The 22,770-nt window shown below is 43.3% G+C and overlaps 2 protein-coding genes across 4 annotated transcripts in view; one reads left to right on the top strand and one right to left on the bottom strand.

Moving 5' to 3' along the window:
• Positions 1-413: 413 nt before the first annotated feature.
• On the bottom strand, positions 414-14,805 carry sgca (sarcoglycan, alpha). 2 transcript variants are annotated; one of them, XM_029765071.1, is made up of 11 exons: positions 14,698-14,805; positions 14,173-14,301; positions 12,017-12,168; positions 8,924-8,993; positions 6,149-6,347; positions 4,854-5,022; positions 4,267-4,475; positions 4,037-4,063; positions 2,067-2,246; positions 1,126-1,152; positions 414-1,006 (listed from the first exon to the last, which is right to left on the bottom strand). In XM_029765071.1, the coding sequence occupies exons 1-11, from the start codon at positions 14,732-14,734 to the stop codon at positions 1,000-1,002; spliced, it is 1,206 nt and encodes a 401-aa protein (XP_029620931.1). In that variant the 5' UTR covers positions 14,735-14,805; the 3' UTR covers positions 414-999. The 2 variants fall into 2 exon arrangements, with proteins under 2 accessions (XP_029620931.1, XP_029620932.1); XM_029765072.1 differs by having other exon boundaries at positions 12,017-12,165.
• A 1,876-nt stretch (positions 14,806-16,681) lies between these two features.
• LOC115201444 (neurabin-2) overlaps positions 16,682-22,770 on the top strand; it is a 26,904-nt gene continuing 20,815 nt past the window's right edge. The window contains exons 1-2 of one of the 2 annotated variants that reach the window (XM_029765068.1): positions 16,682-17,166; positions 17,304-18,910. In XM_029765068.1, coding sequence (XP_029620928.1) covers positions 17,441-18,910 — 1,470 coding nt within the window. In that variant the 5' untranslated portion in view covers positions 16,682-17,166; positions 17,304-17,440. Of the gene's footprint in view, positions 18,911-22,770 lie in introns of both variants that reach the window. The other variant, XM_029765069.1, reaches the window with a different exon arrangement.

Genomic DNA, 22,770 nt, shown 5'->3' with positions numbered 1-22,770 from the left:
ATGCTGAAACGTGTGGATTCTGTGGATGCTATTCTACTACAATGCCCTTTTATGGATCATCTGCATTTTTGTTTTGAATATGAAGCCCAGATGACAAGTGGAGTTTTGATTCTGGTAATATATATATTTTAAAAGAGAATTTGTCTTCCTTAAGATGATTTGGATCAAATGGAATATTCGATGCTGCATGCTCCTATGTGTGGTTCACTTTGAATTGTGTATTTGTTGTAGCCTATTTTGCTGTTTTTATTGTGTTCCTAATTTGCTTCTCTTTGATAGTATTATGGTAAGTACTGGGCATGTCTTGGCAGCACTCCTCTGATTAAGCAATCAATGGACCAATGTTGTTAAATGGTAATTACATAATTATTACACAGAATATTTGGTGATGGCGCTGACCATTAAAACAATAATACAGTTGGTTAGGGGTTTTATTAAGGAAAAACATTCAATCTATTAATTCTACCTCTACATGTAGGCTATATATCTACCAAGGATTTGGTTTTCAAAAAATACATATTGCACTCCATTAGTCCAAACCTATGGCAGAATTAATTAAATCCACCAATGCATAAAAATGTTTAACACAAGTTCAGAAGTTACAGTCACTCAACACTCACTCTTACAGAAAACTCACATGATTTCACCATAAATTTCACATGTGTAATCATATGAAAACTGTGTTTTTGGAACACTTCACGTGATTACGTTTTCACATGTTTAACTTCATGTTATCACATGTTACTTTACATAAGATTACATTTGATCACATGAAAACATGTGTTTTTTTGGAACACTTCAAACATTCACATGTGAAATTCATGTGGTTATTCCATAAGGGGAGTCACTCCAAAATATTTGTAATCAAAGTATAATGTGATCAAGAAAGAGGATAAAGAAATTATAATGTGAAGAGAAAACATCTCAAATCCTACAGCAAACCAGCAGCAAACCCATAATACATTCAGTGGAAGTACAGTATGTCCTGTTTGGATGGCTTCATTTCCTGTTGGAACAAAAACAATATTGTAAAAAATAACCCATGTATGTATTTCATAATCATTCTTTTCTTCTTGTTGTACAGTTGTACTAATTTATTCAGACACATGTATTCCACTGTGTTACCTGGGTAGTGTGTCAGTGTTGATTTCCCTGCAAAAACAAATGAAGAATTGAACGTTATGGTTGAATTTAATAGCAAGGATTTTGCTTTTGTTTTGTTTACTAAATTGCTTATTGCTAGTTTAATTAAAGTAATAATGTGTTTATAACATATATGTGTTGAATAAAATAAAAAGTAAATTGTATGGCAATATTAACCATCAACCCCAATATTAACCACCTTTATGCGTGATTTGAAATTTACTGTTTCACTTTGAAGTTGCTCCACTAGGTTGTGGTATAGGTTACACCAAATATCATAATCCAAGTGGAATACATTTTTATTTAACCTTTATTTAACTAGGCAAGTCAGCTAAGAACAAGTTCGTATTTACAATGACAGCCTAGGAACAGTGGGTTAACTGCCTTGTTCAGGGGCAGAACGACAGATTTTTACCTTGTCACCTCAGGGATTCGATCTAGCAACCGTTCGGTTACTGGTCCAACGCTCTCTCTCTCTCTCTCTCTCTCTCTCTCTCTCCCTCTCTCTCTCCCGCTCTCTCTCCCCCCCTCTCTCTCTCCCCCCCCCCTCTCTCTCTCTCTCTCTCCTCTCTCTCTCTCTCTCTCTCTCCCCTCTCTCTCTCCCCTCTCTCTCTCTCCCCCCTCTCGCTCTCTCTCTCTCTCTCTCTCTCTCTCTCTCTCCCCTCTCTCTCTCTCCCCTCTCTCTCTCTCCCCTCTCTCTCTCTCTCTCTCTCTCTCTCTCTCTCTCTCTCTCTCTCTCCTGTAGCCAATATCTATGACAACAAACAAGTTGGCTAAAGCACAAACCAACTAGACGACCAGGCTATGACTGAGCTACTATAGTGAGTCTCTACCAGTAGTAGTAACAGTACTCACTGCTGGGCCACCAGCTTGATCTACTGCAGTGAACACTCTACTAATAGTAGTGACAGTAGACTACTCACTGCTGGGCCAGGATGAGGGGGATGCTGGGGCTGTCAGTCTGGAACGGTGGGGCCGTCTCCCCGGTGCGAGCGTTGAACATGGACAGCGTGGAGAGGGGAGGAGGGACCCCACGACACCCAGCCATGCTCCGCAGCTCACTGGTGTTACCATGGATGGTGTGGTGGTGGTAGAGCTGGATACTAAAGGAACAGACAGAGGGGAGGAAGGTTTATATACACTGCTCAAAAAAATAAAGGGAACACTTAAACAATACAATGTAACTCCAAGTCAATCACACTTCTGTGAAATCAAACTGTCCACTTAGGAAGCAACACTGATTGACAATACATTTCACATGCTGTTGTGCAAATGGAATAGACAACAGGTGGAAATTATAGGCAATTAGCAAGACACCCCCAATAAAGGAGTGGTTCTGCAGGTGGGGACCACAGACCACTTCTCAGTTCCTATGCTTCCTGGCTGATGTTTTGGTCACTTTTGAATGCTGGCGGTGCTTTCACTCTAGTGGTAGCATGAGACGGAGTCTACAACCCACACAAGTGGCTCAGGTAGTGCAGCTCATCCAGGATGGCACATCAATGCGAGCTGTGGCAAGAAGGTTTGCTGTGTCTGTCAGCGTAGTGTCCAGAGCATGGAGGCGCTACCAGGAGACAGGCCAGTACATCAGGAGACGTGGAGGAGGCCGTAGGAGGGCAACAACCCAGCAGCAGGACCGCTACCTCCGCCTTTGTGCAAGGAGGAGCAGGAGAAGCACTGCCAGAGCCCTGCAAAATGACCTCCAGCAGGCCACAAATGTGCATGTGTCTGCTCAAACGGTCAGAAACAGACTCCATGAGGGTGGTATGAGGGCCCGACGTCCACAGGTGGGGGTTGTGCTTACAGCCCAACACCGTGCAGGACGTTTGGCATTTGCCAGAGAACACCAAGATTGGCAAATTCGCCACTGGCGCCCTGTGCTCTTCACAGATGAAAGCAGGTTCACACTGAGCACGTGACAGACGTGACAGAGTCTGGAGACGCCGTGGAGAACGTTCTGCTGCCTGCAACATCCTCCAGCATGACCGGTTTGGCGGTGGGTCAGTCATGGTGTGGGGTGGCATTTCTTTGGGGGGCCGCACAGCCCTCCATGTGCTCGCCAGAGGTAGCCTGACTGCCATTAGGTACCGAGATGAGATCCTCAGACCCCTTGTGAGACCATATGCTGATGCGGTTGGCCCTGGGTTCCTCCTAATGGAAGACAATGCTAGACCTCATGTGCTGGAGTGTGTCAGCAGTTCCTGCAAGAGGAAGGCTTTGATGCTATGGACTGGCCCGCCCGTTCCCCAGACCTGAATCCAATTGAGCACATCTGGGACATCATGTCTCGCTCCATCCACCAACGCCACGTTGCACCACAGACTGTCCAGGAGTTGGCGGATGCTTTAGTCCAGGTCTGGGAGGAGATCCCTCAGGAGACCATCCGCCACCTCATCAGGAGCATGCCCAGGCGTTGTAGGGAGGTCATACAGGCATGTGGAGGCCACACACACTACTGAGCCTCATTTTGACTTGTTTTAAGGACATTACATCGAAGTTGGATCAGCCTGTAGTGTGGTTTTCCACTTTAATTTTGAGTGTGACTCCAAATCCAGACCTCCATGGGTTGATAAATTGGATTTCCATTGATTATTTTTGTGTGATTTTGTTGTCAGCACATTCAACTATGTAAAGAAAAAAGTATTTAATAAGATTATTTCTTTCATTCAGATCTAGGATGTGTTGTTTGTGTTCCCTTTATTTTTTTGAGCAGTATACATTAGTCAAGTGTGGGGGTGATACTAAGCTTATCCTTGGCAATTATCATAGTATAAAATATTAGACATGATGTCTTTGTCCATCTTCCTTAATCTTCTTGATGGTGTGATGTAATACATCTTCAGTATGTAAATAATGTAGTGGGTTTAGATATGTGGAATGGAAGGCTACGTACTCTGGTGTCTTTCCATCTCTTCTCTCACTGCAAATAAATAACAAAACATGTTATGTAACAACTGTGAATAGTAATACAAAGTTGCCAAACGTAAAGATATTTCATAATTGAAGGTTGCTAGATTTTAACGTATTCAACAAGGTTTCCAGTGATAAGTTATAGCTGGTTTTTATTACTTAACAACGTTAGAGGACTAATGCCAATCTCAGTGGAGTACAAACAAAACATACACTCCCTCTCGTCTGCAGCACATGATGTAGGCCAATAGGAGACACAGGATGATGGCCAGAGCCAGGGGGACGATCACAGTCACAATGTAGTCTGGCAGGAAGTCTCTGGGTGGGGGGGACTCAGGAGGTTCATAGACCCCCCCAGCATCCAGGATACCTGGGCCCATTGTGGGGGCAGGAGGGGGGATCACTGGTCTGGACAGATCAATCTATGTACAGTAGACACAGGGATGGCAGAGGAGGATACATATTTAGGAGCGAGGGAATATAAGGTGATGACCGTGTTGATATGCTATTTAATTTTATTTAAATTATTAAAATGCTTGTTCCCACCAATCTACACCTTGAGAATGAATTGCAAAAAACATGTTGGCAATGCTTGTGTGTGAGGCAGATTTACCATTAAATGCAGCTCTGGCTTTGGATGTGTGTAGATTAGCTCACTCTACAAGAATTTGACATAATACCTGCAGGTGATTCATTTCATTATTCATTCAGATAAATGTCACTGTTAGTAATGTTATGTTTTCCCCTAAAGTAATCTAATGACAAAAAAATGCTGTTTATACCAGTGCTTGTGGACTCACCAGTGTGGACTTGCACCAGGTGACACAGTTGCCTGGGTAGGAGCAGACCTTGCAGTCCCCAGGGATCTTGGCCCTGCCCCCGGCCTCACACTGTCTCCTGTGTTCAGCAGTCTGGAGCCTCAACAAGCACTCAGAGAAGTACTGGTCTGAACCCACCTTCACATACACCCTGGGACCCAATGCATGACACTGGCTTAGTTGACAATGACTGTACTGTACCTACTGTATATTCTGTAATGTATCATGTGCTGATAACGTCAATAAAATATTCCCTTGATTTAAATTTCAGTTTGAGTTTGACCTCTTTCATCCTCCAAAAAATGTTTTGATACTGAAAATGCTGAATGTCTTCTGATCATTGAAATTAAATCTTCACGTTGCATGATTTGACGATTTTTGTTTTCAGATACCCTACCGTTCAAAAGTTTGGGGTCACTTAGAAATATCCTTGTTTTTTAAAGAAAAGCACATTTTTTGTCCATTAAAATAACATAAAATTGATCAGAAATACAGTGTAGACATTGTTAATGTTGTAAACGGCAGTTTTTTTATTGAATATCTACATAGGTGTACAGAGGCCCATTATCAGCCACCATCACTCCTGTGTTCCAATGGTATGTTGTGTTAGCTAATCCAAGTTTATCATTTTAAAAGGCTAATTGATCATTAGAAACTCCTTTTGCAATTACGTTAGCACAGCTGAAAACTGTTGTGTTAATTAAAGAAGCAATAAAACTGGCCTTCTTTAGACTAGTTGAGTATCAGGAGCATCAGCATTTGTGGCTTCGAGGTCAGGAGCCCGGAGTCGTCTCTTCACGTTGACGTTGAGACTGGTGTTTTGTGGGTACTATTTAATGAAGCAGCCAGTTGAAGACTTGTGAGGCGTCTGTTTCTCTTAAAATGATAAACTTGGATTAGCTAACACAACGTGCCATTGGAACACAGAAGTGATGGTTGCTGATAATGGGCCTCTATATGCCTATGTTGATATTCCACAAAATATCTGCTGTTTCCAGCTACAATAGTCATTTACAACATTAACAATGTCTCCACTGTTTTTCTGATCAATTTGATGTTATTTTAATGGACAAAAAATGTGCTTTTCTTTAAAAAACAAGAACATTTCTAAGTGATCCCAAACTTTTCAACGGTAGTGTTAATGTACACTACAAGGTCTACTTGGGGAATGAATAGTGTGAATTCATGGTGTACTTCTCTTTCTGGTCTGGGATTCTCTCTGTTGAAAGTTAGTAGAAGTGACAGTTAGCAACAGCTGAAATGTGACACTACTTTACCCTTCGTAGTGTCCAGCCAGAGGCAGAGGGACACGGCCACCTCGGTCCAACGCAGACGTGATGTTGACAAAGTCCAGCCTGTCTGTCTTCCACATCCTCATCATATCCTGCCTGATCTCTTCCTGAACTGTGGAGGGCAGCACCTTCTCAATCTCCCTCAGTGGGATGAAGAACTCAGCCTGGTAGGGCATTCTCTTTGCTGAAAGAAAGGCCAATGGGAGAAACAAATAAACCAGTATTCACTGCTGTCACTGTGTGTATCTGAAATGGCACCCAATTCATTACTTTTGATCAGCCCTCATAGGGCTCTGCTCAAAGGTAGTGTGCACTATATCGGTCATTCTACAGAAGTGGAGTAAATAGGGGGTTGAAAAAAAATCACATTTGTATCCTATTTCTCCCAAACTTTAAGCACACATGTCTTCTAACACATGTCAGATAGACATATCTACACACTGAAATATTTACCTGAATTCCTTACCACCCCCACTAACTGTGTCACTACTAGCATAGTGTAAAAGTTGCTGTAAAGGGAGAACCATGCACATTAGTGATCATGTTGATTAACCTTCTAGTACAGATTAATTTATAAATCTTATTTGCATACCAAATTAACAAAATAGTTAAAATATTATTTTTAATTTGGTTTTCAAAACCTTTAAATTGAATTTAGAGAAATATAATCTCTATTGTTCTCTGTAAAATATTAATTGTTGATTGTATGAATCTGAAACTTGTTAATTGATTGAATTACTTATGCATCTAATTAATTATGTTTTAAAATGTTTCAATTTACCTATCTTTATTTTGGCAAAAATAACAGGCGTTTCGGTGTCAAATGTCAATCATAAAGATAAATACAGGGCTCTAGATGGGACTAACTCGTTTTGGTATAGGCATTGCCATTGAGGGCTTCCACCATTTAAAAGTAGTCAACTGGGTGGGGATTCCTATGGGTTGGGAGTGATCAGCCTATGATCATTGTCTTCTACAAATTGGGTTTCTTATGGTTTGTAAAGAAAGCAAAGACTATCCGGGAGCCAAGACCAATATTTATACCAAGACATTGGTACCAAGATCCAGACCCAGTGAGTTGAGACCATGACAACTTAAAGACCGAATAGATCAAGAGTCCATGGGCCCTTCTTCAATTGTAAAAAACTAAAGTAGAGTACACTTGAGTACAGTACAGTACAGCACAGTACAGTACAGCACAATACAGTAGAGCATAGGAAAATAGGCTACAGTAGAGTAGGTTACAGTACAGTAGATTACAGTACAGTAGAGTAGAGTACAATATAGTAGAGCACAGTACAGTATAGTATAATACAGTAGAGTACAGTAGAGTAGGTTACAGTACAGTACAGTACAGTACAGTACAGTACAGTACAGTACAGTACAGTATGGTACAGTACAGCAGAACACAGTCAGGTAGAGTACAGTACAGTAAAGAACAGTATGATAGTGTACAGTACAGTACAGTACAGTAGAGAACAGTAGAGTAGAGTACAGTCCAGTAGAGCACAATACAGTAGAGCACAGTACAGTAGAGTACAGTACAGTATAGCATTATAGACGTCTGTGTTTTGCCAAATATATGTCAATGTTTGGGCTTTTGGAGGGTTGGAGCCCAGTGCTGGCTATGCATCTCAATACTCTACACTTTTTCCTGAAGTGTGCACTTGTCCACATGGTGGTCCTCTGTAGCTCCGTTGGTAGAGTATAGTGCATACTGTACAACTTTAAATTGGAGAAAGCCTCAATGGTGCTGCCCGTGCTGTCATAGACTCCATAATGGCACAGATACAAAGATGAGACCTCTATATATCTCTATGGTGTCAATTGTTTCGGTTGTGATCGTTTCGGTTTGGATCATTTTTGACTGATTTTTCACTTTAAAGATTTCCCATAGCTAACATACTGTATGTCTGGCTATCTTTCATTTGGACAGATGTACATCCCAGCAAACATATACTTTAGTCCCAAAACCATACTTTACATATTTCCAACTTGCTCACAAATTCTCTCCAAAATGCTTGCAGTCAGACTACTGTGGCCATAGTGGAGAGGGGTGCAATCCCATCACCTGATATGTGTAGGGTTGTGTCTTAAGGGACATTCATTCTAAAGTCTTTTAAAGTGTGTTTCTGTAGTGACATCAAAAGTGGGGACAGCATTTTTCAGAGAAAGATTTAAAAAAGCTAAACCACAGGAGGCTGCTGAGGAGAGAACTGCTCATAATAACGGCCAGAACTCAGCAAATGGAACAGCATCAAACACCTGGATACCATGTATGATACCATTCCACCTAATCCGCTCCAGTCATTAACACAAGCCCACTCTCCCCAATTAAGGTGCCACCAACCTCATGTGAAATAAACAAAACAAATAATTAGATCAGTATCTTTCAATGTAATAATAGAACAACTCAATATGTTCTATTGAAATAATAGTGTTAAAAAATAATAATCATGAATTGCTTTATTTTCAAACATGAGTCAGGTTTTGGGACAGCCACCTCTCAATAGATATAGGTGTATAAACAATGAATTTATACTATATCAGTTGAATAATATGTTTGTTATTGCCAAAGTGTGGATACTTTTTTTGGGGTGGGACAGCAATTTACACCACTTCTGTAGAATCACTCATATAGGGAATAGGGTGCCATTTTGAGCCTTGGTAAAAAAGTAGTGCCATTTTGGATGTTTAGACTCGATAGTATGTTGTAATAAATGATTTCCCAGAACTGTTCTCCCATCACAGAATACATACCTGGAGGGTCAATCGTTATGATCAGTCTGTCTCTGAATGTGTCATAGCTCCGTTTGTTAGTCACTGTGATCTGAAATGGAAAGAGAAACAATGAGATGTTAAAGGATGGCCGGGATGTCTTAACAGGCTGGCCATCCTACAATCTAAGCTTGATGCCCTCAATCTCACACAAATGATCAATGAACCTACCAGATACAACCCCAAATCCGTAAACACGGGCACCCTCATAGATATCATCCTAACCAACCTTCCCTCTCAATACACCTCTGCTGTCTTCAACCAGGATCTCAGCGATCACTGCCTCATTGCTTGCGTCCATAATGGGTCTGCGGTCAAACGACCACCCCTCATCACTGTCAAACGCTCCCTAAAACACTTCAGCGAGCAGGCCTTTCTAATCAACCTGGCTGGGGTATCCTGGAATGATATTGACCTCATCCCGTCAGTAGAGGATGCCTGGTTATTCTTTAAAAGTGCCTTCCTCACCATCTTAAATAAGCATGCCCCATTCAAAAAAAATTTGAACCAGGAACAGATATAGCCTGTGGTTCACTCCAGATCTTACTGCCCTTGACCAGCACCAAAACATCCTGTGGCGTACGGCATTAGCATCGAATTGCCCCCGCGATGTGGAACTTTTCAGACAAGTTAGGAACCAATATACACAGGCAGTTAGGAAAGCTAAGGCTAGCCTTTTCAAACAGAAATTTGCACCCTGCATCACAAACTCCAAAACGTTCTGGGACACTGTAAAGTCCATGGAGAATATGAGCACCTCCTCCCAGCTGCCCACTGCACTGAGGCTAGGAAACACTGTCATCACCGATAAATCCACAATAATTGAGAATTTCAATAAGCATTTTTCTACGGCTGGCCATGCTTTCCACCTGGCCACCCCTACCCTGTTCAACAGCCCTGCACTCCCCACAGCAAATTGCCCAAGCCTCCCCCATTTCTCCTTCACTCAAATCCAGATAGCTGATGTTCTGAAAGAGCTGCAAAATCTGGACCCCTTCAAATCAGCAGGGCTAGACAATTTGGACCCTCTCTTTCTAAAATTATCAGCCAAAATTGTTGCAACCCCTATTACTGTTCAACCTCTCTTTCGTATCGTCTGAGATCCTCAAAGATTGGAAAGCTGCCGCGGTCATCCCCCTCTTCAAAGGGGGAGACCCTATACGCAAACTGCTACAGACCTATATCTATCCTATACTGCCTTTCTGTTGAAAGCCAAGTTAACAAACAGATCACCGACCATTTCGAATCCCACCGTACCTTCTCCGCTATGCAATCTGGTTTCCGAGCTGGTCATCAGCCACGCTCAAGGTCCTAAACAATATCATAACCGCCATCGATAAGAGACAATACTGTGCAGCTGTATTCATCGACCTGGCCAAGGCTTTCGACTCTGTCAATCACCACATTCTTATCGGGAGACTCAACAGCCTTGGTTTCTCAAATGACTGCCTCGCCTGGTACACCAACTACTTCTCAGACAGAGTTCAGTGTGTCAAATCGGAGGGCCTGTTGTCCGTACCTCTGGCAGTCTCTATGGGGGTGCCACAGGGTTCAATTCTTGGGCCGACTCTTTTCTCTGTATACATCAATGATGTTGCTCTTGCTGCTGGTGAGTCTCTGATCCACCTCTACGCAGACGACACCATTCTGTATACTTCTGGCCCTTCTTTGGACACTGTGTTAACTAACCTCCAGACGAGCTTCAATGCCATACAACTCTCCTGCCATGGCCTCCAACTGCTCTTAAATGCAAGTAAAACTAAATGCATGCTCTTCAACCGATCGCTGCCTGCACCTGCCCGCCCGTCCAGCATCGCTACTCTGGACGGTTCTGACTTAGAATATGTGGACAACTACAAATACCTAGGTGTCTGGTTAGATTGTAAACTCTCCTTCCAGACTCACATTAAGCATCTCCAATCCAAAATTAAATCTAGAATCGGCATCCTATTTCGTAACAAAGCATCCTTCACTCATACTGCCAAACATACCCTCGTAAAACTGACTATCCTGCCAATCCTTGACTTCGGCGATGTCATTTACAAAATAGCCTCCAACACTCTACTCAGCAAATTGGATGCAGTCTATCACAGTGCCATCCGTTTTGTCACCAAAGCCCCATATACTACCCACCACTGTGACTGTATGCTCTCGTTGGCTGGCCCTCGCTACATATTCGTCGCCAAACCCACTGGCTCCAGGTCATCTATAAGTCTTTGCTAGGTAAAGCCCTGCCTTATCTCAGCTCACTGGTCACCATAGCAGCACCCACCCATAGCACACGCTCCAGCAGGTATATTTCACTGGTCACCCCCAAAGCCAATTCCTATTTTGGCCGCCTTTTCTTCCAGTTCTCTGCTGCCAATGACTGAAATGAATTGCAAAAATCACTGAAGCTGGAGACTCATTTCTCCCTCGCTAACTTTAAGCACCAGCTATCAGAGCAGCTCACAGATCACTGCACCTGTACATAGCCCATCTGTAAATAGCCCATCCAACTACCTCATCCCCATACTGTTCTTTTTTTTCTCTCCTTTGCACCACAGTATCTCTACTTGCACATTCATCTTCTGCACATCTATCACTCCAGTATTTAAATTGCTAAGTTGTAATTATTCGCCACATTGACTGTGTGTTTGCTTATTCCATGTGTAACTCTGTGTTGTTGTTTGTGTCGCACTGCTTTGCTTTATCTTGGCCAGGTTGCAGTTGTAAATGAGAACTTGTTCTCAACTAGCCTACCTGGTTAAATAAAGGTGAAAAATAAATAAATAAATAAATAAAAAGATCTTATCCTTAGACCATTACAAGCTACATACTGTGCCCAGAAATATCCTTTACATTCATGCTTCAAATATGTTTAACATTTTTCAATGCAGAACCATACATATTTCAACCCGAGAGAAGTTATAAACTAGATCCTCAGGACAGTGTGACTGTGCCCCAAATGGTACTCTATTCCCCCAACCTGGTTTTGGTCAAAAGTAGTGCACTATGTAGGGAATAGGGTGCTATTTGGGACGTACTCTGTGTGTATCTCAGAGCACCCCTAGTTGATGAGTCTGCACTGTGTACCTCTATCATACTCTTTCCCTGGGCCAGTGGGGTGCCGTAGAGGAAGCCGTTATCATAGTGGTGCCTCTGGGTAAATCGAAGCCAGCCAGGCAGGTCCGGGAAGGACTGCATGTTGCACTTAAACAGCATGGGATCATTGTAGACCCGCCCTGCTTTTCAGAATGGGAGAGTGGGAGAGAAGAGAGATGCATTATGGTTGTTGGTTGTATATCATTTGAACCTTACCGACACCTACCTGATGATACCTGCTGATTTGTTGTATGAATGTCAGTTGGGACATAACAATACATGTATTGAAGCTTTAAGTGTAAAAATATTAAGAAATTACAATAAACAACTAACATTTCTATCTATTCATTGGGAAGGCTTTACATTGATAGATTATTGCTATTAGTAACCACAAGCTTCAACCCACTGGGCACGAACTGGTTAAATTAACGTTGTTTCAACTTAATTTGTCAACGTATTGTGACGTGTCAATTTACGTGGAAAATACATTAGATATAAAAAAAGTTAGCAACTGTTGTTTTGAGTTTAAAATTTCAACCACAGGATTATGTCATCATGGTAATCATTTTTCTAAATAGACAAACCTTGTATAAAATATGTTGATATATGTTGATATATCCACTATAAGAATACAATAGGCTGGACAGCACCTCCTACTGGAGAGTTGATCTATCTACAGTTATCCCTCCAGTCTCACATCCAGGGTTTCAACAAGGCCCAGCCCTGCTTAGCTTTGCTCTTTTTCAATGACTGTCACCAATGTGCTAACATGGGAACAATTGTTGAAAAATATCCACTTAATAGATTCACTGTTGCTATCGAAGTCATTTCAAAGTGTAGGTTCAACAGAGCAAATGAAATGAAACCAAACCTTATCAGTCGTATATCATCAAAGATGTTATTTAGGCCTATATCATTTGGGAAGTCATCAACAGCTGTTATTTAAATTCAGCCCAGGATTCAACTAAAAATAGACAATACATATAGGCCTAGGGTTTCAAGCTTTGGTTGATTTCAAATAGAATCTACATGTTAATAATAAATACCTTCAATTCAAGTCTCCATCTCAGCCAAAAATAAAAGTGAAATAATAGGATTAGATCAAATCAAGCTGTATTTAAAGTATATGTAAAGTTTGATTTGATTTAGTCCTATTCTTTCATTTGTAGACAAACTGGAATTAAAACCAGTCTCAGTGGCTCAGATGGAACTGTCCAAGAAGGAGATACATCTCCTTTTAAACTTGATATTTGTTTGCGTTGGCAACCAAACACAATTCAATATAACTTTTGCAATAGAGTAAATAGCCTTTTAACTTCTGGACAGGTTAACTATTATTTTATTATTTTCTGGATTCAGGTCTCCATCCCATCCAAAAATAAAAGGTAAAGAATAGGATTAAGCCAATGGCTCAGATGGAACAATACAAGCAGTAGATACATTTCCTTTAAATGTTGATATTTGGTTATGTTGTCAACCAAACACAATTCAATATTACCTTTGGAAGACAGTAAATACCTAAATGTTAAGGCTATCTTACAAACTAATGTAACAGTATATATATTCAACCTTAAAATGAGTAACACAGCCATGGACACATTTTGAGGATACAGTCACAATAAATGTCTTCTTATGTTCAGGGTCGCAGGTCTGTGGAAATCTTCACAATTGCTCTAATAATCTGCACAGAATCTCAAACAGAATTGATCACTTGTACGATACTTTAATGTAATCTCAACTAACTGTAATCCAGGTCATTTGATTGTGCTATTAGATAAAGCACAGTGAAAACACATTAAGATTGTTGTATTAAATAAAGAAAATACCTGACATTGTATTCTCATTTGAACTTTAGTGTGCTTTTAAATGGTTGAAAGCACGGTGATAACACAATTAGGTGACAATTAACCAAAAATCAGACTTTTTTTTTCATTGGAATTTGGTTGTGCTTTTAGATGGTTGAAAGCATAATAACAAATTGGAATTCAACAAACTTTTGGCAGTCTTTTTGAGTGGGTGAAAATAGGTTGGAATCTCATTGATTAATGTACATGTATCTACCAAATATTACCCACGTTGAAATGACGTGGTGTGCCCAGTGGAAAGTTAAACTGTACACTAAGAGGTGACTGAAATCTCAGCCTTACCATAGTGTTTCAGGAAGGGTTCAAATTCATTCTGGAAGGTCTCTCTCTGCAGCTCGAACACAAACAGCTGTCCCACAGGGGTATGAGCCTTGATGTCTGCCTCGACCACCAGTACACTGGTCACACACACTGCGTACATGTAGATAGGAGCACAAGTACCAAAGGATATCACTATTGGATATGGCAAAGTTACATGAGGTTACAAATAACATGAAACTTGGACAGTGAACTGGTTTGCACTTAAACACCATGTCCACACCACTACGCAGCATAGCTGTTAAAACTATATTTTCTGTAATTTCACATAATGTCATAGAACTTCAAAATTGTATATATATACTGGCAGCACAACATGACTCCTCTTGTTAGACACCTACTGTATTTAATCACTGGTAAGTTCTCTAAAATATCCATCATAAAACACAAATTATATTTGCTATAGAAGAAGTGATCTTTGTCAATAATAAAACCGCTTGTCAATGTTGTCATATTAACTATTATAAAGTAACAAATACTTAACCTTGCCTGTTAAAATAAATCTCCAGCCTGTCCAGTCTGCCATCTTGTTTTGAGCTGTGATTGACAGGGCCAAGAGGAGGGCTAGGTCGCTCCCAGTCAGCCAGGCACTTCAGGGCTATTTCTGACCCACGCACTATACAGTAATAACTTCCTAATGTGTGTGTGTGTGTGTGTGTGTGAGTACATGTGTGTGTGTGTGTGTGTGTGTGTGTGTGTGTGTGTGTGTGTGTGTGTGTGTGTGTGTGTGTGTGTGTGTGTGTGTGTGCCTGCATGTCTGTAGGTATGAGGTATAATAAAAACACTAGCCGTGTAGTCTGCCTTCCCTGTCTAACTATGTCACGTTGATACCTTCCCCTAGTCTTCCACCCCTCCTACACAATGGTAGAAAAAACTATACTGAACAAAAATATAAACGCAACATACAACAATTTAATTGATTTTACTGAGTTCAACTTCATATGAAGAAATCAACCAATTTTAAAAAATGCATTAGCCCCTAATCTATGGATTTCACATAGATTGGTCACAGATACACATAAAAAATGGGCCTCACAATGGGCCTCAGGATCTCGTCACGGTATATCTGTGCATTCAAATTGCCATCAATAAAATGTAATTGTGTTCATTGTTGAACACAATTGACATCAGCAAACCGCTTGCCCACACGACACAATACACGCGGTTTGCTTCTGTGAGGCCCGTTGGACGTACTGTCAAATTCTCTAAAACAACGTTGGAGGCGGCTTATGGTTGAGAAATTATCATTAAATTCTCTGGCAACAGCTCTGGTCGACAGTCTTGCAGTCAACATGCCAATTTCACGCTCCCTCACAACTTGAGACATCTGTAGCCTTGGGTTGTGTGACAAGCTGCACCTTTTAGAGTGACCTTTTATTGTCCCCAGCACAAGGTTCACATGTGTAATGATCATGCTCTTTAATCAGCTTCTTGATATGCCGCACCTGTCAGGTGGATGGATTATCTTGGAAAAGGAGAAATGCTCACTATTAGGGATGTAAGCAAATTTGTGCACAAAATGTGAGAGAAATAAGCTTTTTGTGCGTATGGAAAATGTCTGGGATCTTTTCTTTCAGTTTGTGAAACATGGGACCAACACTTTACATGTTGCGTTTCTATTTTTGTTCAGTGAAGATTGCCATTCATCATAATCAATCAATCCTCTTAATTATCTGGCAATTGTGATTCCGCAAAATATATGTGGGGAGAAAATGTATTAAAAATAAAACAAATAAAAGCTATGAAATAGATTACTGTCACTATACTGTTTAATTTCTACTACTGAAACACCACTAAAAATGTATCTTCTATGTTCTCTAAAAATGTATCTTCTATGTTCTCTAAAAATGTATCTTCTATGTTCTCTAAAAATGTATCTTCTATGTTCTCTAAAAATGTATCTTCTATGTTCTCTAAAAATGTCATTGCTGGTTGATGGGCCTTTCTATATTATTCACACTGATATCACTGACTTTCCAGTGGCTTTCGTGAATTAAATTAAATATGTAGCTATGCTACTATATCTAGCCTACACTTTAGGCTATGTAATCTTAAACTATATCACGGATCATTAAAAAAAGTAGACTAGGTTAGCCTTATGCTGCATTGAAAACGCCACTATGTACTGTATGCGTCAGGGTGTGTGCACAACATGGCCTATCTCAATGGGAGTTGTGCTTCTTGGTTCCATATGGTGTAATTTCGAATAAAAATACATTAATGGTCGTTATGTTAACCGTTATCTGCCTATATATTCTGAGATAGCTCATTTACAGTCTATTGGTAGCTAGGGAAAACGCCTTGGACGGGCACGGTATGGAGCGCATTATTTAGATGCAGACTAAGAGGCATAGTCTACTCTACGTCCTCACAAGAATGTAGGCTAACACCGACTACTGCTAAAACATTGTATAACATATTATCATCAAACGTGTAGGCTAGACAGGCACTAGTGAACGCAGGAAGCGACGATATAAAAAGGATACATCATCATTGGACACAGTAATCTGATGCATGCTGGTTTTGATTTCTTCAGGGTCCTAAAGTGCCCAAAATGTTCAGTGTATAGAAGATTTCTGTTTATTTGGCTCGTCTACTTGATATCATAATTGTAATTATATAGAACTCGTGTATGGAGTAGACCTTCACATATATTGATTATCTCTAGGCTAATATTCAAGGACTGAACACGTAGAGTGAAGCCGACCGGTGCTATGACCCAGTTTCGTCCCATCCTCAGTAGCAGTCTGCTTTTACGCGAGCGAGGAGGACCCAGAGCCAGAAATCAGCAGTTCAGAAAACCAAGAGATCAAAATGATGATGCTGCTGCTCTTGAAAACGGATTAAACTGAATAAATCTGTCGTCAGTGGAACATCCAGCGTTCATTGGGTTACTGTTCCAGTTTTCTGCAGTGATGTTTTTGTAACCAGGGCATTTTTCTCCAGGTTTTTCGTCAGGTTGGTGTTTTAATCACTAGCGAGTTTATGACTAATGAATGCATCGTTTTTCACTTTCCTCTATTCCATAGGATTAGGATACTGGATGCATGCGGCCTAAAACAATAACCTTTGTTTTTTATTCTCCTGCTATTCAGTTCTAGTCGGCACGTAGGTTCACCGTCTCCCCAACAGAATTGACTGTTGGTGAGAACGGACCGATTTGTGCTGACAAACGAGGAAGAGAAAGGGAGAGATGCCGTTGCTGAGCAGCCGTTGTGAAGCTTGACTGATCATGATGAAGACCGATACCTCATCTTCCAAGAGCACCGGCTCTGGTTCGACGCTGAGGAGCCCATCACCGCACCGGAACGCATACGAGGCGGGGATACAGGCGCTGAAGCCTGTGAAGGACAATGCTGCAAATGGCGATTATATGCAGGAAGGCCCCCGCGGCCGCCGGAGCTACGGCTCCAACGTGCACCGTATCAAGAACATGTTTCAGCAGATGCAAGGCCCAGGGAGCACATCTCCCGGTAGGGAGGGGGAGGGAGGGGAGGACCTGGAGAAGACTACTGAGAGGGTGCGTCTCTCCCTCCCCAGAGCCGGTAGCCTGAATGAGAATGTGGACCACAGCGCCTTGCTGAAGCTGGGATCCACTGTCTCAGAGCGGGTTAACCGGTTCAACCCCAATGCCAAAGCGGAGAACGGGCAGGCTCCCCTAGCCTCATCACCCAGCTACTCCAAGCTGCAAGAGACACGGAAGATCTTTGAACAACAGCAGGCGGCCCAGCAGCTGGAGCGGGAGAAGCAGGCCGCTGCCACCAACCGGGTCCTGCTGAAGACAGAGCGGACCTCTGGCCTGGGCTTCCATGATGGCAGGCTGGACGTGGTGGCCCGGTTCAACGGCAGCACAGAATCCCTGGACAGCCTGGACACCACCGAGGCCGTGTCCCCCACTGTCTCCCAGCTCAGCGCTGTCTTTGAACGGGCCTCTGAGCTCCGCAACAACCTGCACCGCCTCTCCTCCACCCCTCCACTGCCCTCCCGGGGGGTCAGCACCAAGGTGGGGGTGCAGCTCAACTCCAAAATCATCTCCAAGAGGGCGAACCGTGCTTCTGCCCTCCCAACTGCCAGCCAGGAGGAGGAGGAGGGTGGGGGGCGCAGCCAGAGGGACCTGGATGGGCCTCCCAGAAGCCTCAGGGCTAAGGCTGCCCCTTCATCCTCCTCCACCTCCGATGGCCTGAACGGAGGGCAGAATGGAGGCCACAGTGGCCCGACACCCCCCGAGCCCAAAGATGGCCGGGATAAGACTGGAACCCAGGCCGAAGTTGAAGGCCAGTCTGAGGATCACTCTAGTGACCAGGAGCCTAGCAGCACCTTAGTGAAAGCTGACATCCACCACATCTCTCTGGAGAATGGAGAGAACCGTACAGAGAGCGAGGCCCAGGTGAGGGAGACCTCTCCCAAGGGCACTAGCAGTGAGAGAGGGAGGCAGGGTGGAGATGGAGAGATGGGCCAGGGGGGTACAGCAGAGGAGGGGGAAGAGAGGACTGTAAAGGATCAGTCAGGGGGAGAACAGGTGGATATCAGAACGTACAGCGCAGTGGGGGAGGACTCTGGAGGGAGCCAGCGGGATGAGGAAGAGGAGGATGAAGATGAGCCGTATGAGCCTGAGTCCAGCTGTCATGAGAAACCTGGGCTGCCTGAAGAGGAGGACCCTCCACCCAGCCGGAAGATCTGCTTCAGCACGGGGCCTATCAAGGTGAGCTCGCACTCTAATTGAATATACATGGTCACGTACACACCATTGCAATGTATTCAATTATATTTAACACGTCACAGGCTTCCATCTTTACAACCAGTCCTTTTGTAGTAGTGCTTGACTTGGTCACTACCACGGATTTCCTTCACGCCATACATTACTATATGCTTAGTCATTTCCCCCCTTGCCTCCTCTCCCCCTTTCCCCCTCCCTCTGTGCCAGTAGCCTTATTCCCAGCCAGTTGCCACTGCCTGCCTGCATTCCCACTGTGCAGCTGACATGGCCCTGAAAGAACCAGTCTGTAGATCCTTATCTGAAATGCAGTGGGAGCTAGTGCTCTCTAGCTCTCTCTCTCTGTAGCTCTCTCTCTCTCTGTAGCGCGCTCTCTCTCTGTAGCGCGCTCTCTCTCTCTGTAGCGCTCTCTCTCTCTGTAGCGCTCTCTCTCTCTGTAGCGCTCTCTCTCTCTGTAGCGCTCTCTCTCTCTGTAGCGCTCTCTCTCTCTGTGTAGCTCTCTCTCTCTGTAGCTCTCTCTCTGTAGCTCTCTCTCTGTTGCTCTCTCTCTCTGTAGCTCTGTAGCTTTCTCTCTGTTGCGCTCTCTCTCTCTGTTGCTCTCTCTAGCTCTCTCTCTGTAGATCTCTGTAGCTCGCTCTCTCTCTGTAGCTCGCTCTCTCTCTGTAGCTCGCTCTCTCTCTGTAGCTCTCTCTCTGTAGCTCTCTCTCTGTAGATCTCTCTCTCGCGCTTTCTCTCGCTCTCTCTCTCTAGCTCTCTCTCTGTAGCTCTGTAGCTTTCTCTCTGTAGATTTCTCTCTGTTGCGCTCTCTCTCTCTGTTGGTCTCTCGCTCTAGCTCTCTCTCTGCAGATCTCTGTAGCTCTCTCTCTCTCTCTGTAGCTCTCTCTCTGTAGCTCTCTCTCTAGCTCTCTCTCTCACGCTTTCTCTCTCTCTGTAGCTTTCTCTCTGTAGATTTCTCTCTGTTGCTCTCTCTAGCTCTCTCTCTGTAGATCTCTGTAGCTCTCTCTCTCTCTGTAGCTCTCTCTCTGTAGATCTGTTGCTCTCTCTCTCTGTAGATCTCTGTTGCTCTCTCTCTCTCTGTAGATCTCTGTAGCTCTCTCTCTCTCTGTAGCTCTCTCTCTCTCTGTAGCTCTCTCTCTCTCTGTAGCTCTCTCTCTATCTCTCTCTGTAGCTCTCTCTCTATCTCTCTGTAGCTCTCTCTCTGTAGCTCTCTCTCTGTAGCTCTCTCTCTCTGTAGCGCTCTGTAGCTCTCTCTCGCTCTGTAGCTCTCTCTGTAGCTCTCTCTCGCTCTGTAGCTCTCTCTCTGTAGCTCTATCGCTCTCTCTCTCTTTGTAGCTCTCTCTCTCTGTAGCTCTCTCTCTGTAGCTCTCTCTCTGTAGCTCTCTCTCTGTAGCTCTCTCTCTGTAGCGCTCTGTAGCTCTCTCTCGCTCTGTAGCTCTCTCTCGCTCTGTAGCTCTCTCTATAGCTCTATTGCTCTCTCTCTCTCTGTAGCTCTCTCTCTCTCTGTAGCTCTCTCTCTCTCTGTAGCTCTCTCTCTCTCTGTAGCTCTATCTCTCGCTCTCTCTCTGTAGATCTCTCTCTCTCTGTAGCTCTCTCTCTCTCTCTCTGTAGCTCTCTCTCTGTAGATCTGTTGCTCTCTCTCTCTGTAGATCTCTGTTGCTCTCGCTCTCTGTAGATCTCTGTTGCTCTCTCTCTCTCTCTCTCTCTCTCTGTAGCTCTCTCTCTCTCTCTGTAGCTCTCTCTCTCTGTAGCTCTCTCTCTATCTCTCTCTGTAGCTCTCTCTCTCTGTAGCTCTCTCTCTATCTCTCTCTGTAGCTCTCTCTCCATCTCTCTCTGTAGCGCTAGCTCTCTCACTCTGTAGCGCTAGCTCTCTCTCTCTCTGTAGATCTCTGTTGCTCTCTCTCTCTCTGTAGCTCTCTCTCTCTCTGTAGCTCTCTCTCTCTCTGTAGCTTTCTCTCTCTCTGTAGCTCTCTCTCTCTCTGTAGCTCTCTCTCTATCTCTCTCTGTAGCGCTAGCTCTCTCTCTCTGTAGCGCTAGCTCTCTCTCTCTCTGTAGATCTCTGTAGCTCTCTCTCTGTAGCTCTATTGCTCTCTCTCTCTCTGTAGCTCTCTCTCTCTGTAGCTCTCTCTCTCTCTGTAGCTCTCTCTCTCTCTGTAGCTCTATCTCTCGCTCTCTCTCTGTAGATCTCTCTCTCTCTCTCTGTAGCTCTCTCTCTCTCTCTCTCTCTCTGTAGCTCTCTCTCTGTAGATCTGTTGCTCTCTCTCTCTGTAGATCTCTGTTGCTCTCGCTCTCTGTAGATCTCTGTTGCTCTCTCTCTCTCTCTCTCTCTCTGTAGCTCTCTCTCTCTGTAGCTCTCTCTCTATCTCTCTCTGTAGCTCTCTCTCTCTGTAGCTCTCTCTCTATCTCTCTCTGTAGCTCTCTCTCTATCTCTCTCTGTAGCGCTAGCTCTCTCACTCTGTAGCGCTAGCTCTCTCTCTCTCTGTAGATCTCTGTTGCTCTCTCTCTCTCTGTAGCTCTCTCTCTCTGTAGCTCTCTCTCTCTCTGTAGCTTTCTCTCTCTCTGTAGCTCTCTCTCTCTCTGTAGCTCTCTCTCTATCTCTCTCTGTAGCGCTAGCTCTCTCTCTCTGTAGCGCTAGCTCTCTCTCTCTCTGTAGATCTCTGTAGCTCTCTCTCTGTAGCGCTAGCTCTCTCTCTCTGTAGCGCTAGCTCTCTCTCTCTGTGTAGCTCGCTCAATCTCTCTCTGTGTAGCTCACTCAATCTCTCTCTCTGTAGCTCCCTCTCCAAAATGCTCTCTGTCTCTCAGTAGATCTCTCTCTGTCTGTGTCTGTAAATAATTGTTAGGGAGGAACAGAGGCAGAATAATTAACGTAGCTGCTTTCCTATTTTTGTGTCGGGATAGTCTGACTGGCTGGACTTGTTAAAGGTCAACAGCAGTGCAGTGGTTGGTTTTATATGGATGGTGGTTATGCACCTAAAAAGATAGGTGTTCACTGCCATTCAAATCCAAAGAAGAAGAACGGTTGAGTTATGTTGGTGGTTGGTTCTTTCTCATGTGCTTTAGTAAGTTACAGTACTTTACTACATGAGGAAGAAGTAACATTGATTTCTCTCAGCATGGTAAAGAAGTTATCCTGATATGGCTGTAGCCTCCGTTATCCAGACTTGGCATACTTAATTGCCTGCTTATGGGCCATATACTGGCGATGAGCCTCCCATTTTATTCAAACTCGTTTATGCTACCAGAACACCCATCCCAATGGGCAATCCACAACAGTTGTCTGGATTTCACAGAGAAGTGAAATTTCACACATTTGCAATGTATTTTCTACAAACCAATATGATATTGAATGAAAAAATTCAACTGATATTGATTTTCCGTATCGTTGCCCATCACAAATGATTATACACATAGACGTATGTTATTGTAGACACCGTAATAAGCTGGAGGCTACATCATGTCAGGCCTAGGAGGGGAGAAGTTGATTCAGTGTCTCTACTGACTGGGAAGTGTAATGATCCAAGAAGCAGCATACAATTCTCTGCTCCCCCAGCTCAGTCTCACTGCTCTGTCATGAGCTGTGTCCCAAATGGTAACCTGTTCCCTATATAGCACACTACTTTTGACCAGGGCCCACGGTAGGGAATGAGCTCTGGTCAAAAGTAGTGCCCCATGCAGTGCAGGAGTACTCAAGTACTATTTGAGAAGGTCCGGTCACTAAAATGTCCCAGGTGGTAAAGGTCCAGATGGATATGGTCATTTATCAGCATAGTAACAAACCCCAAACTGTTAACACTCCTCTTGTTGGCGGAGAGAAAATGTTGCTGTTTTAAAGCTTAGTTCCTGCAATTCTA

The sequence above is a fragment of the Salmo trutta genome, chromosome 10, assembly GCF_901001165.1.
Source record: "Salmo trutta chromosome 10, fSalTru1.1, whole genome shotgun sequence".
NCBI classification, from domain to species: domain Eukaryota; kingdom Metazoa; phylum Chordata; class Actinopteri; order Salmoniformes; family Salmonidae; genus Salmo; species Salmo trutta.
This window is presented reverse-complemented; position numbering and strand designations above follow the sequence as displayed.

Excerpts from the sequence above, each read along its gene's own strand:
- sgca (XM_029765071.1), bottom strand. The coding sequence starts at position 14,734 with ATGGCAGACTGGACAGGCTGGAGATTTATTTTAACAG. Across the intron at positions 6,348-8,923 it reads CATAACGATTGACCCTCCAG|CAAAGAGAATGCCCTACCAG; the intron begins GTATGTATTCTG and ends CCTTTCTTTCAG. Across the intron at positions 1,153-2,066 it reads CCCCTCATCCTGGCCCAGCA|GGAAATCAACACTGACACAC; the intron begins GTGAGTAGTCTA and ends TTGTTTTTGCAG.